This window comes from Urocitellus parryii, chromosome 5, assembly GCF_045843805.1.
Source record: "Urocitellus parryii isolate mUroPar1 chromosome 5, mUroPar1.hap1, whole genome shotgun sequence".
NCBI lineage: Eukaryota > Metazoa > Chordata > Mammalia > Rodentia > Sciuridae > Urocitellus > Urocitellus parryii.
The window spans coordinates 61736568-61751797 of NC_135535.1; the positions used below are offsets into that span (position 1 = coordinate 61736568).

At 40.0% G+C, this 15230-nt stretch overlaps 1 protein-coding gene across 1 annotated transcript in view; it reads left to right on the forward strand.

The window, feature by feature from the left end:
• Positions 1-15230, forward strand: part of Tespa1 (thymocyte expressed, positive selection associated 1) — a 35146-nt gene that overhangs the window by 6415 nt on the left and 13501 nt on the right. Inside the window, exons 3-10 of the mRNA XM_077799227.1 lie at positions 555-604; positions 1063-1067; positions 1180-1231; positions 1973-2009; positions 2272-2370; positions 3935-4143; positions 4643-5448; positions 6702-6801. Coding sequence (XP_077655353.1) covers positions 555-604; positions 1063-1067; positions 1180-1231; positions 1973-2009; positions 2272-2370; positions 3935-4143; positions 4643-5448; positions 6702-6801 — 1358 coding nt within the window. The remainder of the gene's footprint in view (positions 1-554; positions 605-1062; positions 1068-1179; positions 1232-1972; positions 2010-2271; positions 2371-3934; positions 4144-4642; positions 5449-6701; positions 6802-15230) is intronic.

The following is a 15230-nucleotide window of genomic DNA, read 5'->3' on the forward strand; positions in this document are numbered from 1 at the left end:
TTGTTCTTCTGGTAGAGATGGTAAATGTTTGATAAGACCATATCTCAAAATCTTAAAAATAAGCAAGGTGCAGTTCTGCTGTTTCCTGAAAGATATGATACTCAGCAAGATGGTGGTTCCAAGAAAAAGGAGGTGTGGGTAGATAAGGTGATTTCCTAAAATCTTTAAGAAAAAAAAATGATATTTGTATTTGTGATTTGGAAAATATGGCACCAAAACCCCTCTTCTATAAATGCATGTAGTTTTTCTTCTTTATTCCCTATTTTACATTTTACCTAAAGACCAAAGAATCATTCCAAACCTGGCTTTAAACAATGTCACCAGGACAATGGCAGTACCATCAAAATATAGTGCATTCCAATCCCAGCTCCTCATTGACACTTCTATAAATTTGTCCATCAAGTAACCACCGTCTTAGCTTTCTCCAAAAGAAAAGCAAATTAAGTACTGCTGACTCCCATTGGAAAATCATATGAATATGTGGGAGATCATTCAGGAAAAGTCCAATAAAAACTGTAGTGATTTCAACGTGTAAGATGATTTTTGGATTTTAGAGACTCTGAAGAGGGGCTTTGTGAAGAAGCAGGACAATCCATCTACAATGGTAAGTATGGACTCTGTTCTGCTCTTCTACCTGAAGAGCAATACAGCTGTTGGGGGGGGGGGTATACACACATAACAATGCTTGCATATCTCTAAAGTGTCTGCAAAACCTTTTAGTTGTTACAAGGGAGTCCAGAAGGCCCAAAAGAAAGTGCCAGCTCAGAGCCCACAAGCTCACCAATACTCAAAAATTATCTTCTGTTAGTGGTGCTCAGCCAAGGACCACTGCTATGGGAAAAGCGCTTTATAAAATGTGTGCATTTATATATGTGTGTGTCTGTGTGTGAGGGTGCACACCCTCATGTGTTTTCCATTTGGCAAGGGACTGTGTGATATAAAACACGGGTTAGTATATGTGAGTGTATGTGTGATTCTGAATCAAAACATGAGTGAAATTCCCCAGGGTAGCTCTGGAAACATGTGGATGCCTAATGTCATATGTGGTTGTGCAAATCTAAGGATTTGTGTAGATGTTCAAATATGCAATTGTGTCTTTGTGTGTGTGTGTGTGTGTGTGTGCGTGTGTGTGTGTTCCAGACTAATTTTACATGACCCTCACCTGATTATTTGACAGAGTGCTACAGCCATGGGGCCAGCTTTGAGGATGACTTGACCCTTGGAGCAGAGGGTAAGTGACACAGCTCTCTGAGGTTGAGACAAGGGAAGAAGCTACACATTGGATGAATTAAGGAAAGTATGGAAGGGGAAACTTCAGAAAGAAGCAGGCTCTCCCTGGGGTTCTTTCTGTAGAGAAAGAATGGTCTCATTATTCTCATGCAAAAACAGACAGCGGGAATGCTCGGGCACACTTCCTCGCCAGCCTATCATGACTCCTAAAGGTCCCTCCCTGGAGCTTGCCTTTGGCTCCTGGGAAGATAACATAAAAATCAATGTAATATTTGTGGCCCACACATCTTTAAGACTGTTTTCTCTATAGAAAGCCCGGAGAAGACTGAGTCCTGGGTTTAAGAGAGATTGTTCTGCAGGAAGAAGGGCCTTGAGTACAGCAGGGATGCCCAACCACCTACCATTTCTCCTGGACCTATAGAGAGTCTTGTGGTCGGTCAGGAACAGGAGCCTTGAGAGCAGAATGACTGTCCACCTCAGGATGGGGGTTGGAGGGTCCTTCCTTGCCTAGACATCAGTCATGGGTTAAAAGTTCAGAGGTCAGGTGTCTTCTGCCTTATCTGTCCCCCTTCTAAACTATGCTAAATAATCTTAAGACCCACTAGGAACAGAATTCTTGGGGTCCAGCTAGCCTGTAGCAGTGGTGTAGGGGAATAGAAGGGCTGTTTTAAGTTCAGAGGAGCAACTCCAATGATTTTCATTTTCACTTTAACATGTTCTTTGTCTTTCCGTTCCTGTCCAGCCACACTGCTGGCCGCCAATGGAAAGCTCTTCCCCAGGTAAGTATTAGGGTCAGTCAGGGTAAATGATGTCTCCTTTAGGAGACAGAAAACTAGAGTAAGACCAGAATCAAAGAAATTAAAAACCGATTCATAATAGAGACTGAAATTTTCTAAGCAGCAATGAGGACATAGACTGAGCTTCTTCCACAAATAGTTCAAAGGCATCCAGCAGAGGGTGGATATACCCAGTGGGGAATGCTTGGTGCCAGGGTGCAGGCTGGCAATGAGGTTTGTATGACATCAGCTTTGATCTCTGCAGGAGTTTTCTCCACACACCCAGGCCTGGACAGCTACTTGATCTCGGCTGTAGTTTGGCATCCAGCAGCATGACTGGTGGGACCAACAAGACTAGTTCAAGGTAAGTACTAAGTTCAGTAGGACTGGGAGGGTGAGGAAGATAAGAGGCCGAGGAGAATGGACCTAAGAGCTATTTCCCTTTTTTTCTGGGATGTCTCACTAGAACTGTTATTTACACTTGAAAAATCTGATCATTTTTGCTTTAAGAACAGTGGGGGATGCAGGGAACTGGATCCTATATATAAAATACAGGTATCTTCTCCCACCGAACATTCTACTCCAGGAGGTGTAGTCATGTTACCGTCACAGTGCCAAGACTCACAGTAAGTACTCAATAAACAGTGTATTGATCCATCAACTAATTTGTTGATTGAATGAAGCAATAAAATATCAGTTAATGCTGGTCATTCAATCACTATAGAATTTAAAAAGCCGAAGCAGACAGACTGACTCTGAGGGGCTCAACTAGAGGGTGGACAAAACATATGCACAAACCTTAAACAAGAGAAAAGTGATGAAATATTGAAAATTGGAGTCAAATTTTTAATTCGAGACCTGGTTCTGAGACTTAAACTTTGTCACATGACTGTGTTTAGAGATTCATCCTCCCTGAGCTGTATAGCTTAAGCTATACCCAGTTCAACTCAATGAGAATGTCAGGAAAGGGGATTCAGGTATCTGAATTATTTTTTTTTAAGACCCATATGCAGCCATGTCTGTGACTCACTCTCCTGTCATATGTCTGCAATTCACAGATAGGGACACTCAGGACCATGGAGATAAAATGAGCACTTAGCTAGTGAGCACAAGAGTAGATTCGGGATTCTAACTCTTCAGCTATGAATTAAGCAAGACCGTCCCTATTTGGATCAAAAAACCCAGCATCATTTCTGAAAAGAGTGATGATGTTTATCTAAAAACCTCAAATAATCCATAACTACACTGTCCCCATTGTCTGAAATGCATTTATTGACCACTGGTGTCACTAGTAGGACTCAGATTTGAATGTAGGTAGAGGTTGATGCCAGAGAGAAAGAAAGAGAGAGTGAGCACTTGATCTTCTGTGACCCAGGGCTTCTCTCCTGAAAATAGTGCTAGTAAGAGGTATATTTTCCATAATCAGGATTTGAATGCACCTACTGATTTGTTTTTGCCTTCAGAGTGAGAATAAAAGCAGGCCTATGTTTCTTAAGCACTCATCGTTTAATTCTTCCACATACAACTACTAGGGCAAGTTGAGTGGCACATTGCAAAGCAAAAGCCAGATATATCACAATATATCTAATTAATAATGCATAAGTAGTTCATAATGCAACCACATAATTTCTTTGCATCTACCCTGCTTTTCATTTTTCAAAATGTTTTCTTATTTATTTAAATTTTTTCAACTGTAATAAGTTGCTCACAGTACTGTGCTGAGATTTTATTCAGTTTTAGAACCAGATTGCAATTCCCTTGTTTCAGACAGAGAATTTAGGTTCTAAGAAGTGAAAGCTTTTCTCAAAGTCACAGAGGAAGGTGGAGAAATGGCCAGAAAGAAATGTCTCCTGATACTTTTATTAGATATCCTAGATTTTCCTAGGTCTCAAAGTTGTTTCCTGTTTATCCAAACTCCCTCATTTCAGCATCTCAGAGATTCTGGACCAGGTGCAAGAAGATGCAGAAGATGTCCTCTTTAGTCTGGGCTTTGGCCAAGAGGACCACAAAGACACTTCTCGGATCCCTGCAAGATTTTTCACCAACCCCTCTCAGGCCAAGGGCATCGATTTCCAGCTCTTCCTGAAGGCTCAGGTGCGGAGGATTGAAATGGAGGACCCCTGCCTCATGTTAGCCAGTGAGTGTTACCATGGATGCGTGTTCCACTTCTCTGCCAGTCTCAGTTGTTTACAAAGGGGCCTAATGGCCCCAAATCCTACACTCTCTTGGTTAGATTCACTTGACCCTTTGTCTCTTCTATTTCCTCTTATGTTGCTTAGGGAAGATGGATAACTTTGATGTTTGCTTCTTTCTCTTGAAGAAATAGTCTTCAAGAGATCTCAGACCACTATTGCTTCCTTTAGACCTTGTCTCGTTCAGCTGAATTAAATCAGTACAATGTCTGTAAATCTTAACCCATTTTCTACTTCCTATTTGGGATATCCTCTGAGTACGGAGACTCAAGAAAGTCCAGAAAAGGTACCCTGAGTATACAAAATCTAAAGGGGGAAAACACTCATGGGTCAATTGGTAGCTTTCTTTGAAGTTTGAGCTTTAGGAAGCCTTTTGAAGGGAGATATTTCAGAGAGAATTTGCTGATTGTGCTCCTGAATCACCATCTTTAACCCTTTACCCAGGCAGGTTCAAGCAGGTGCAAACACTGGCTGTCACTGCTGATGCCTTCTTCTGTCTCTACTCCTACGTGTCTAAGACACCTGTCCAAAAATTCACACCATCCCATATGTTCTGGAATTGCAACCCAACAGATGTGCCATCCATCAGGATTCTGGCCCCAGAGTCTGAGCCCCACTCACCCAGAGAACGCCTCCGGAAAGCTATCTCCAAAATGTGCCTATACACAGGTTCCCGGGATCGGTTGTCTCCACCCCGCAACACCCCCAAAAGAAACAGTTTGGACCAAGTGGTGTGGGAAGTCATGGACAGAGTGAGAGAAGAGAAGCTGGTTCTCCAGAAAGGCCCTGGGTTTGAGGAAGGTCCACAGGAAGAGACTGCCGGCCCTACAAGGGATTCACAGCTTCCTGCTTCCTCTCCATGTGTCTTCTACCCTAATGAGGAAACACAGCAATGGATGTCCACAGTTCTGGCACCATCACAAGATCTGGATTCTAACCCCGAGACACCCTGTTGCATACATTCTCTAACCAGAGTGAATCCACAATGGAGCACAAACTCTGCACAGGTAAGGAGAGAGCTGTGGGGTCTACAGGCTACCAATAAGGAAGCTCCTTCAGCCACGAATGAGATATTCTGGAAAAGAAAGAGCAAAGCAAGAAAGAGCCTATTTCAAAAGAGTTCCTTGGACAAGAAGGTTAAGTCATTGGACTTGTCAATCATCCAGCAAAAATGGAGGCAGAACCAAAACAGACCAGAACTGCACCGATCTCTAACCCAGCAGCCTCAACACACTTTGGACTCAGAGAAGGTAAGTGAGTTGGAGGTGAAAGAGAGAATGGCAGAGAAAAATCTGTGGATTCTTACCCAGAAGGTGAGGGAGTCCTTCTGGGTAAAAAGGATAGAAGATCCAGGGTTTCTATCCTCCCTAGATGTGTCACTTTTTTTTTTTTAAAGAGAGAGTGAGAGAGGATAGAGAGAGAGAGAGAGAATTTTTAATATTTATTTTTTAGTTCTCGGCGGACACAACATCTTTGTTGGTATGTGGAGCTGAGGATCGAACCCGGGCCGCAGGCATGCCAGGCGAGTGCGCTACTGCTTGAGCCACATCTCCAGCCCGATGTGTCACTTCTTGAATTAAATTCAGAAACTTTTGAGAATGGATTAATATACAGGGAGAAAGAGAAACAGGCCTTGTTTCTTAAGAGCATTCAGATTTCAAAGCTGCTTTTGTTATTCTTATCTGATCTGATCCCTGTTGAAGGTTCTCATGAAACACACCTGCCCTTATCGTTTGCTGGGATCCTTATGAAAGTGCAAAAGGAAGTTAGGCATGCACAAAGCTAGAAACTATTAACTAAAATATGTTCTCTCCTACCATAAGAAATGTGTAACCATTAAGACCTAAAAGTCCAGTTTCTAAATCTAGAAGTTTTATACTAAGGACTTCTGGGCTAGGAGAGGATAGTATGGGCAGAATGTCCCCCTAGCCTCTGATCTGTCCCCTTCCCTGCCTATATCTGGATATATCTGTCCTACTGTATAAGAAGCTTTGCACACCCATGTGCATGTATATCCAAATGCCACAATCCCTTAACCACTCAGACCTGGGGTTGCACACACTAGCAAATAAGTCTCCTCTGAGAGAATAGACACCAGGCAAAACCAGGGCAGGTCCCTGGGCCAGCTCAGGGCCACATGACTAGCAGGTGGGGATATCATCTAAGTCTACCAACACTTCACCCTGTGGACCCTCTAAAACTGAGCACTTCTCTTACCTGGGTCTACAGGTATTACTGCCATTGATTGTTTGTATTCTTTAGAAAAAATCTCTCAAATCCTTGCCACAGAGAGAGGCTGTGTTTATTTGCAATATCATTTGTATGTTTGTCGCCTCTCATCAAATGTAGAGCTGTACTCCTCTCCTATCTCCTATCCAAGATTCCTATCCAAATCTCCCAAACACTCAACCTCTTTCCCCCACAGGTAGGTGCCACCCTGCACCTTTTCTTGCCTCTGTGCCCCATTGGCTCTGACCATATTCTGCTGGGATCTTGGTTACAGGTTCAAAGCAACAGTGAGGAAGAGGAAGAGGAGAGCCACTGGCCCAGCAGACCCAGACACTCTGACCTCTACCAGACTTTCCCTGGCAAAAACTCAAGAAGTAAGTGAGCTTGTCTCTCCAGCAATGGTTCTCAAATTTGGCTACTCATTGTAATCACCTGGAGAGATTTTTTTTAATATTCATGATGGAAGGGCCCCACGTGCTACAGTTCTCATTTCACTGGTATGGCATGGAAACCATGGCTGACTAGTTTTTAAGCTCCCCAGAGGAGGCTGGAAAATACTTTTCTAGATCAGTAGTGCTCAGACTTTATCAGACATCAGAGTCACCTGGAGGGCTTGTTAAAATTAAAATACAAATGGCTGGTCCCCAACTCGCTGAGTTTCTGATTGAGTAGGATCCAACAGGGCCCAAGAATTCGCCTTTCTAACAAGTTTTCAGGTGATGCTGCTGCTTGTCTGGTGGTCAGTAATGGAGAGAGACTATTCCAGAGGAAATTCTGCATAATCTTAACATTCAAAATGCCATTTATAACCAACAGCATCAGCATCGTCAGAAACACAGAATCTCAGTCTCCATCCCAGACTTACTGAGTCATAATTTTTTTGCATTTAAAATGTTTTTATTATAGAAAAGTTCAAACATACGTATAAGTAGAGAAAGTAATATAATAATGAATCCCTATATACTCCTCACCCACTCCCAGCTGATATCAATTCACGTTTCCTCTATTACTCCCTTTTCTGATATTATTTTGAAGGAAATCCTGGACATCACATGATTTCTGCATACATGTCTAAAATATTTGGACTCTTTTTCTTATTTAAAACAAAACTGGGAAGCAACCAAGAAGTCTTTCAGTAAATGAATGGATAAATAACTGTGGTTACATTCAGACAATGAAATAATTATTCAGCACTAAAAGGAAGTGAACTATAAAGCTGTGAAAAAACATTGAGGAAACTATAAACATGGAGTGAAAAAGCCAATCTGAAAAGGCTTTATACTCTATTATTCCAACTATATGACATTCTTTTTTTTTGCAACGTTCTCATATTTTATTCCATCCTGACTTTTTGTCTACTGTCAGCTTTTTAAAAAATTTGTTTTAATTAGTCATACATGACAGTAGAATGCACTTTGATATATCATATATAATGGAGTATAATTTCTTATTCTTCTGGTTATACATGATGTAGAATCCCACCAGCCAGAGTTATGTTATACAGTTATATACATTATCACTACACCACACACACACACACACACACACACACACACACACGATGATAATGTCTATCAAGATCCTTAGGTTAGGTAATTCATTTACTCACTGAAGTTTGAGAACTATTGCTGTAGAAGTTGTCTAACAGGTAGAGACATCCTTGATGATCTGTATGACACCTGCTTGTGGCCATGTTCTAAACCAGCCCACCTCATAGGACTCAGGGCAGATTCCACAATGTATCTCACAGCTATGTTCATTTAGAGTCTGAGGGCATTTCTGCAGCTCGAGTCTGATGAACACAACTCTCCACCCCCTTCTTAGAGTAGGATAATGAACTTAACACACCTAGTTATTGCAGTTGAAATTTCTTTCCTCCAGAGATGAGTTTTTTTTCCACATTAACTCTTTCAGAGGTATTCCTTTTACCTTTGAACAGGTTTATTACCATACCCTAGGCAGAGACTGAATGCCCCCTCACCCACAGAATAAATTAGCAAATGATGTTAAAAGGAAAAAAATGAATTTAATTACAGTTTGGCCAGAGATGGGAAGGTAGAGAACCTTCCCCTGCTCATCGTATAGGAACATTAGAGTTTACAGGAATAAAAGCCAGGAAATATGTAGATTCAGCCAGGCTGCACTAGCCAAAGATATGTTACAATTCCAGTTTTTCAATCCTCCTGGCACCTGCCTAGACTTTGGGGTCAGTTCTTCAGTTTCTACTCTCAGCATGAGCAAACTCAGTTGCAGAAAAAATGATTTGGGGGAGATTGGGGCTTTTAATTTTAAAGGGACTCTGCTGTAGTCTAAGTAGAAATTTATTATGTGAACTAAGAAAAAATTAAAAATTAATCTCTGATAGTTTTAACCTCCTCTGTACTACAGCCACAAAAAAAAAAAATGACATGAGGGATCATGGAGTTTTTTTTCCCTAGGATAGTAGGAATTGAAATTTTTCTTGGATTAAGTAAATGAACTTTGGTCAGAGATCCCTCTATTTTGGACATCTTGGTACTATCTACTGCACTTTCTGTCCCAATAATTTTTGTTGCTGTTATTGTTAATACTCTAAACTCTCAATGATATATGCCCAGACACACAAAGATCTTTGATTCTCTTTTGATGGTAATTCCCTGTGGGTTTAGGATCTGAATGAATCACTCTTCTTTCTCTTTTACCTATCATCTACACCTCTGGGTATGTAGGTAGTATGTATACACTTAGTCAGTTGCAAAAGAGGCAAATATTAGAAGGCAACAATGTTTTATATGTAGTATAAAAAGTTTAAGAAGGGGGCTGGGGTTGTGGCTCAGTGGTAGAGCGCTTGCCTTGCATATGTGAGGCACTGGGTTTGATCCTCAGTACCACATAAAAATAAATAAAGGCTTTGTGTCCATCTACAACCAACTTTAAAAAAAAAGTTTAAGAGGCTTTCAGGTTCCAGTCTGGAATGTAAGGAGTTAGAAGTTACCCCTACATTCAAACAAGGAAAAAGCCCAACGGACAGAAAAACCTAATCATTCTTCTTAGATTCATGAGAAAAGTGTCGTCACAGGGCAAATCATTGCCTCTGCTGCTGGAGAGATTGACGGGCTCCTGCAGAGATTCACGATTTGCCAGACTAGAAAACTCCCAAGCAGAAACCCCTCCAGGAACCCGTGGCACTTGCTGGAGGTTCGGCATGGACAGGACTGAGAGGTGAAAACTCCAGGGGCACACCACACTTGGTGAGTTTTGCCTCCAGGAACTCAACCAGGTTCTTACAGTAAATAACAAAGAAAAATCCCCTATGACTTCTGGCAGAAGAAGGAAGAAGGTTTGCCCTCAAGAAAAACTAATTAACCAAAGTATAAACTGCTGGGGTTTTATAAAAAACTAGCTGACCCTGGGGGAAGGAAAGCACCTAACTCCTGTTCCCTGGAGACATCCTGTCCCACCAAAGTGGGGAGAAGAGGCAGAGAAGCACATGTGGAATTCCTAGTCCAGAGGTACAACTAAGACTGTAGGAGACTTCCCCTCCCCCTCTTAGCTCACCACTACATTACTAAAGACCTAATTTTAGCACCGAGCCCATGTCTGGTTGTCAAGAAGAAATTATAAGACATACTCAAAGGCAAAAAAGGGGCACAGATTGAATAGATAATACAAACATCAGAACCAAAGTCAGACATGATTATCAGACTGGAAATTTCCAACAACTATGATTTTAATGCTAAGGACTCTAAAAATAAAGTAGACAGCAAGGAAGAATAGATGAGCAATGTAAATAGAAGACGAAAATCCTGAAAAAGAATTTTAAAAATAAATGTTAGCGAACAGACGCACTGTAACAAAAATAAAGAATGCCTTTGAGGGGCTTCTTAATGGACTGCACATGGCTGAAAGAAGAATCCCGAGCTTGAAGGTATAGCAATAGCAACTATTAAAACTAAAAGCAAAGAGAAAGAAAGACTGGGGAAAATAAAACAGAACAGAATATCTGAGAAATGCAGAACAACTACAAAAGATATTACATGTGGCATAATGAAAATTCTAGAAGAAGAGATAAAAGAACAGAAAAAAATCTTTGAAACAATAATGAATATTTCTCCCAAATGAATGTCAGACACCAAATCACAGACCCAGGAGGCTCAGAGAACATTAAGCAGGATAAATGCAAAACAAAAATAAAAACAACTATCCATATTATTTTTGAAGTACAAAATGTCAAAACTAAAAAAAAAAATAAATACTTCAAGAAGCTAGGGGAGGACCATAGACAATACACCTTACTTATAGAGATGCAAAGATAAGAACCACATCCAACTTCTCAGAAACCATGCAAGCAAGAAGAGTGTGGTGTGAAATATTTAAAATGTTGAGAGAAAAATAAATAAAAACAACAACATAGAATCCCATTCCCTGCAAAACTGTTCTCCAAAAGGGAAAAGGAAATAAAAACATCTCGGACAAATATAAATTTGGTGCTAATAGACCTTCCTTGTAAGAAATGCTAAAGAAATTCTTTAGAGAGAAGGAAAAAGATAAAGGTCAGAAATTCAAATCTACATAGGGGAAGATCATCAGAGAAAGAATAAATGTGGATAGAATAAAAAGCTTTCATTTTTTGTATTCTTGATTCATCTAACAGATAATGGTTTATTCAAAATAATAATCTAATAGTGTGTATTATATATATTACATGTAAGTGAAATGAATGAAAGAAATTGTACAAGGGGCAGCAGAGAAGAATTAGGATTATTTTATTATAATGAAGTACTTACACTACCCTTTAAGTAATAGAGTGTTTCTTGAATGGAGTTGGATTCATTACAAATGTATATCATAAAATCTAGGGAAACTGCTATAAAGTGAAAAAATGAGATATAACTCATGCCAAAAAAAAAAGAAAATGGAATGATATAAAATACTAAATTAGAAACAAAGGAAGCTGGGAATGGTGGCACACACCCAACATGCACAAAGCCCTAGGTTCAATCCCCCTAGGTTCAATCACCACAAAAGAAGAAGGGGAGGGGGGCAGGGAGGAGAAGAAAGAAAAGAAGAAGGAGGCAAAGAAGGAGAAGAAGATCAACAACCTTAACAGACACCTCATCAAAGATAAATAGAAAATAAGGATATGACAAAATGCTCCACATCAAATGTCACGAGGGAAATGCAAATCAACACAGTGAGATGCCCCATACATCTGTTATAATGACCAAAATCTGGAGCACTTACCACACTTAATGAGGTGAGGACATGGAACAGTAATAACTCTTCATTTGTTGCTGGTGGAAACAAAAAATGGTATAGCCACCCTGGAAGACAGCTTGGCAGTTTCTTAAAAATCTAAACAGACTTTTACCTGTTCCCCCCAAGAATGAAGACTTAATGTCCACACAAAAACCTGCACATGGATGTGGATAGCATCTTCATTCATAATTACCAAAACTTGAAAGCAACCAGGAAGTCCTTCAGTCGATGAATGGATTAAGAAACTGGTACATCAGACAGCTGAATCTTATTTAGTATTCAGGAGAAATAAGTTATTAAGGAGGAGACTTAAGTATATATTACTAAATGAAAGAAGTCATTCTGAAAAGGCCCCATGCTGTATGATTCCATTTTTATGACATTCTGGAAAATAAATTATTATGAGACAGTAAAAAGGGGACAGAGGGGAGGGAGTGATGAACAGGCAGAGCACAGAGGATATCTATGGCTGTGAAATTACTCTGAGCTGTACTACAGTGGTGGATACATATCATCATACATTTGTCCACACCCACAGAGGTCAGCTCCCAGAGTGGACCCTAATATAAACTCTGGACTCTGGGGGATGATGTTGACACCTCTGGTTATTGGTGACGAGTTCTGCTTCCTCACATGTTGAAGTATAACATTAGAGAAGCACGCCAAGGCAAGCATATAAAGCAGGGTTTATTTTAAAAGGGGAAACAGACTTCTCCAAGGAGAGAGAAGGGGGCCATAGCTGGTATCCTGGTATCTCAAGAAGCCAGGTGTTCTGACCTTTTATATGTCCTAGGCTTCCTTTGTTCTCCTACTCTCTTCCCCTTATCTCCTTCCTCCATAGGCCCAAGAATGCTAGGTGGGACAGCCAAAAGGTGGGATATAGGTGAGCTGAAGGGGAAGGGGAGGACGGAGCAGCCCAGCACACATTAAGGAACAACCTTATAGTTCCCTGTAGGGAGGGGCAATTCCTGGGACAGGTTACCTTGGCAACAGGTTGGAGCAGGGGCAGGTTTTTGATAAAAGTGGAGGAAGGGCTCTGAAGGAATTAACATTTCAGTCCCTCAGAGAGAAGTCTCTAACATCTAGGACTCACTCAAATTAGCCTCCTGGATCAGACCTGATTCGATTTACCTATCTATACTGACTGCCTGTCTAATTCTGACTTCAATGTGACCATGCAGGTTCATCAGTCAAAAAAATGTACACCTCCTGTGGGAGTTGTTGACAACAGGGAGAACTGCACCTTTGTGGAGGCAGAGTATACACAGGACATCTCAGTCCCTCTGCTCAACTTTGCAGTGAACGTAAAACTTCTCTAAAAAATAAATGTACTTTATAAAAAGAGTTTATGATGTGCAGTCAAGTTACCTACTCTGTACTAATTCAGTGATCTTGGGAAAATCACTTCAGTTTTGTCCTATGTAATAGGAGAATAATGACAGTTTCTATGTATGCACAAGTACCTGTATATGGACTATACATTCACTGCACTTTAAACCCCTATAAGGAGTATGTGAAGGAAATGTAACATATTGGAATAAATATAATGATGTTGCTGATTGTACTGAATTTTATAAAAGTAATCATGGGCATAAAATACTTTGGTCAGTAGTTCTCAGTCCTGATGAGCTTTTTTAAAAAAATAACTATTCCATGAGGTTGACCCAGTTGAATTAAATACAAATCTGTTAGGTCAAGATCTGGGCCTTGCTGTTGGTTCTTTTGAAGCTTTGCTCATGTGCTTCTTACCTATTGTTACTTAACAGCCCCCAGAACTATAGTGTGTTAATGGAAACATTGTTTTCTGGATTGACTAATAGGTTGGTTTCTTTCTTCCTTTCTTTCTTTTTTTTTTTTTTTTTTTCTTCCTCTCACTTGGATTCATTTACACAGTTGCAGCATTTGGCCAGTGTCTGGATTGGAAGGTCAAGTGGGCTCACCCATATGTGTGGGATCCTAAATGTCAGTTAGATGCTCTCTCCATGGGATGTGTTGTCTTTCAGTATCCAGCCTGTGTTTCTTTTTTTATTTTATTTATTTATTTATTTATTTATTTATTCATTCATTCATTCATTCATTCATTCTAATTAGGTATATATGACAGCAGAATGCATTTTGATTCATTGTACACAAATGCAGCACAACTTGAAATTTACATATAAGAAACACAGATTTTCTAGCCTGTGTTTCTTACATGCAAATTTGACCCCCCAAAAATGAAGCTGCAATGATTCTTTTGAAAGTTGTACTAAATTCCTTCTTCTACAAAGTATTAGTCAAGGCAAATAACAAACCCAATCTAGATTCAAAGGGATGGAAAATACATATGCTACTTGGTTTTTGTTTTATTTTCTTCCTTGGTACTGGAAATCCATCCCAGGGTCTTGCACATGCTAGGCAAGTGCTCTACCATTGAGTTATATCCCCAGGACTTTTCATTTTATTTTGAGACAGAGCCTCACTAAGTTGCCCAGGCTGGCCTCGAACTCGCTATCCTCCTGCTTCAGCCTCCTGAGTAGATGGGATCATAGATTTTTTTTCAACATTTTCATTACCTATAACGTTTTTCTAGTATCTTATTTTTTCTTTTTCTTTTCTGCAGTGCTGAGGTGCAAACCTAGGGCTTTGCACATGAAACAGGCACTCTATCATTGAGCCACATTTCCAGCCCCAGACACTACTTTTTAATGGAATAACAAAGTCATATTGTACAAGGGTATATGGAATGGATGGGCTGTTGTGACCATCTTGATAAGCAGTCTAGCAATGACAATAAGAACTATCAGTTTAATTAAAGGGCTTTATTCTTCACATATTAAAGACTCCCGGAGAGTAAGCTCTCATTTTAAAGCTCATTCAAACTTAGACATGGCATACAAATTTTGAAAAGGAAATTAACTCCCAGACCCATCAAATTCAAATAAAAATGTGTACTACCTACCCCATGGCTAGGTTACCAAACCATACCAAGAACTGAATTTACTTGCAAATGCAGAGCTTTGCATAAGTGTTGTTTGTCCAGCAGATGTCAGCATCACACAAAAAAAAATGCCAAGATGGTCATCAAAGCAGGCCCTGAGCAGGACATGTGTGAGTACCTCCCGAGCAATCCATGCAACACCCAGAGCACCAGTTCCCCTCATAAACCTGTCCCCACTCCGACTAAATTTCTAAGAATATTAGAATTGACTTATGAGAGAATTATACATTTCAAGTAAAATACTAGATTTAAGTTTCTGCCAAGGTAATGAGATTTCATCTCTGCAGAGATTATTGTTAAAGTGCTATGTTTCACTTATTCGCAGGCACACAGTTTTCCACATTTTAACATGCTTGGAATCAGAATTTGTCTTACAATTGATAGTGTCAGACAATTGAGTTATCTTTTTTCCTCCTTACATGGAATATAAAATAAGTATGAGCCTTACAAAAGGCAGTTCACCAGATTCAACGAAATATAGTAACTTTAGAAGTGAAATTCACTTAGTATCTCAAGTAAATGAGCAAACGATTTGGTATCTTTCCTTCCTAATATTACCTAGGAGAATGAGAAATCTATTTTAAC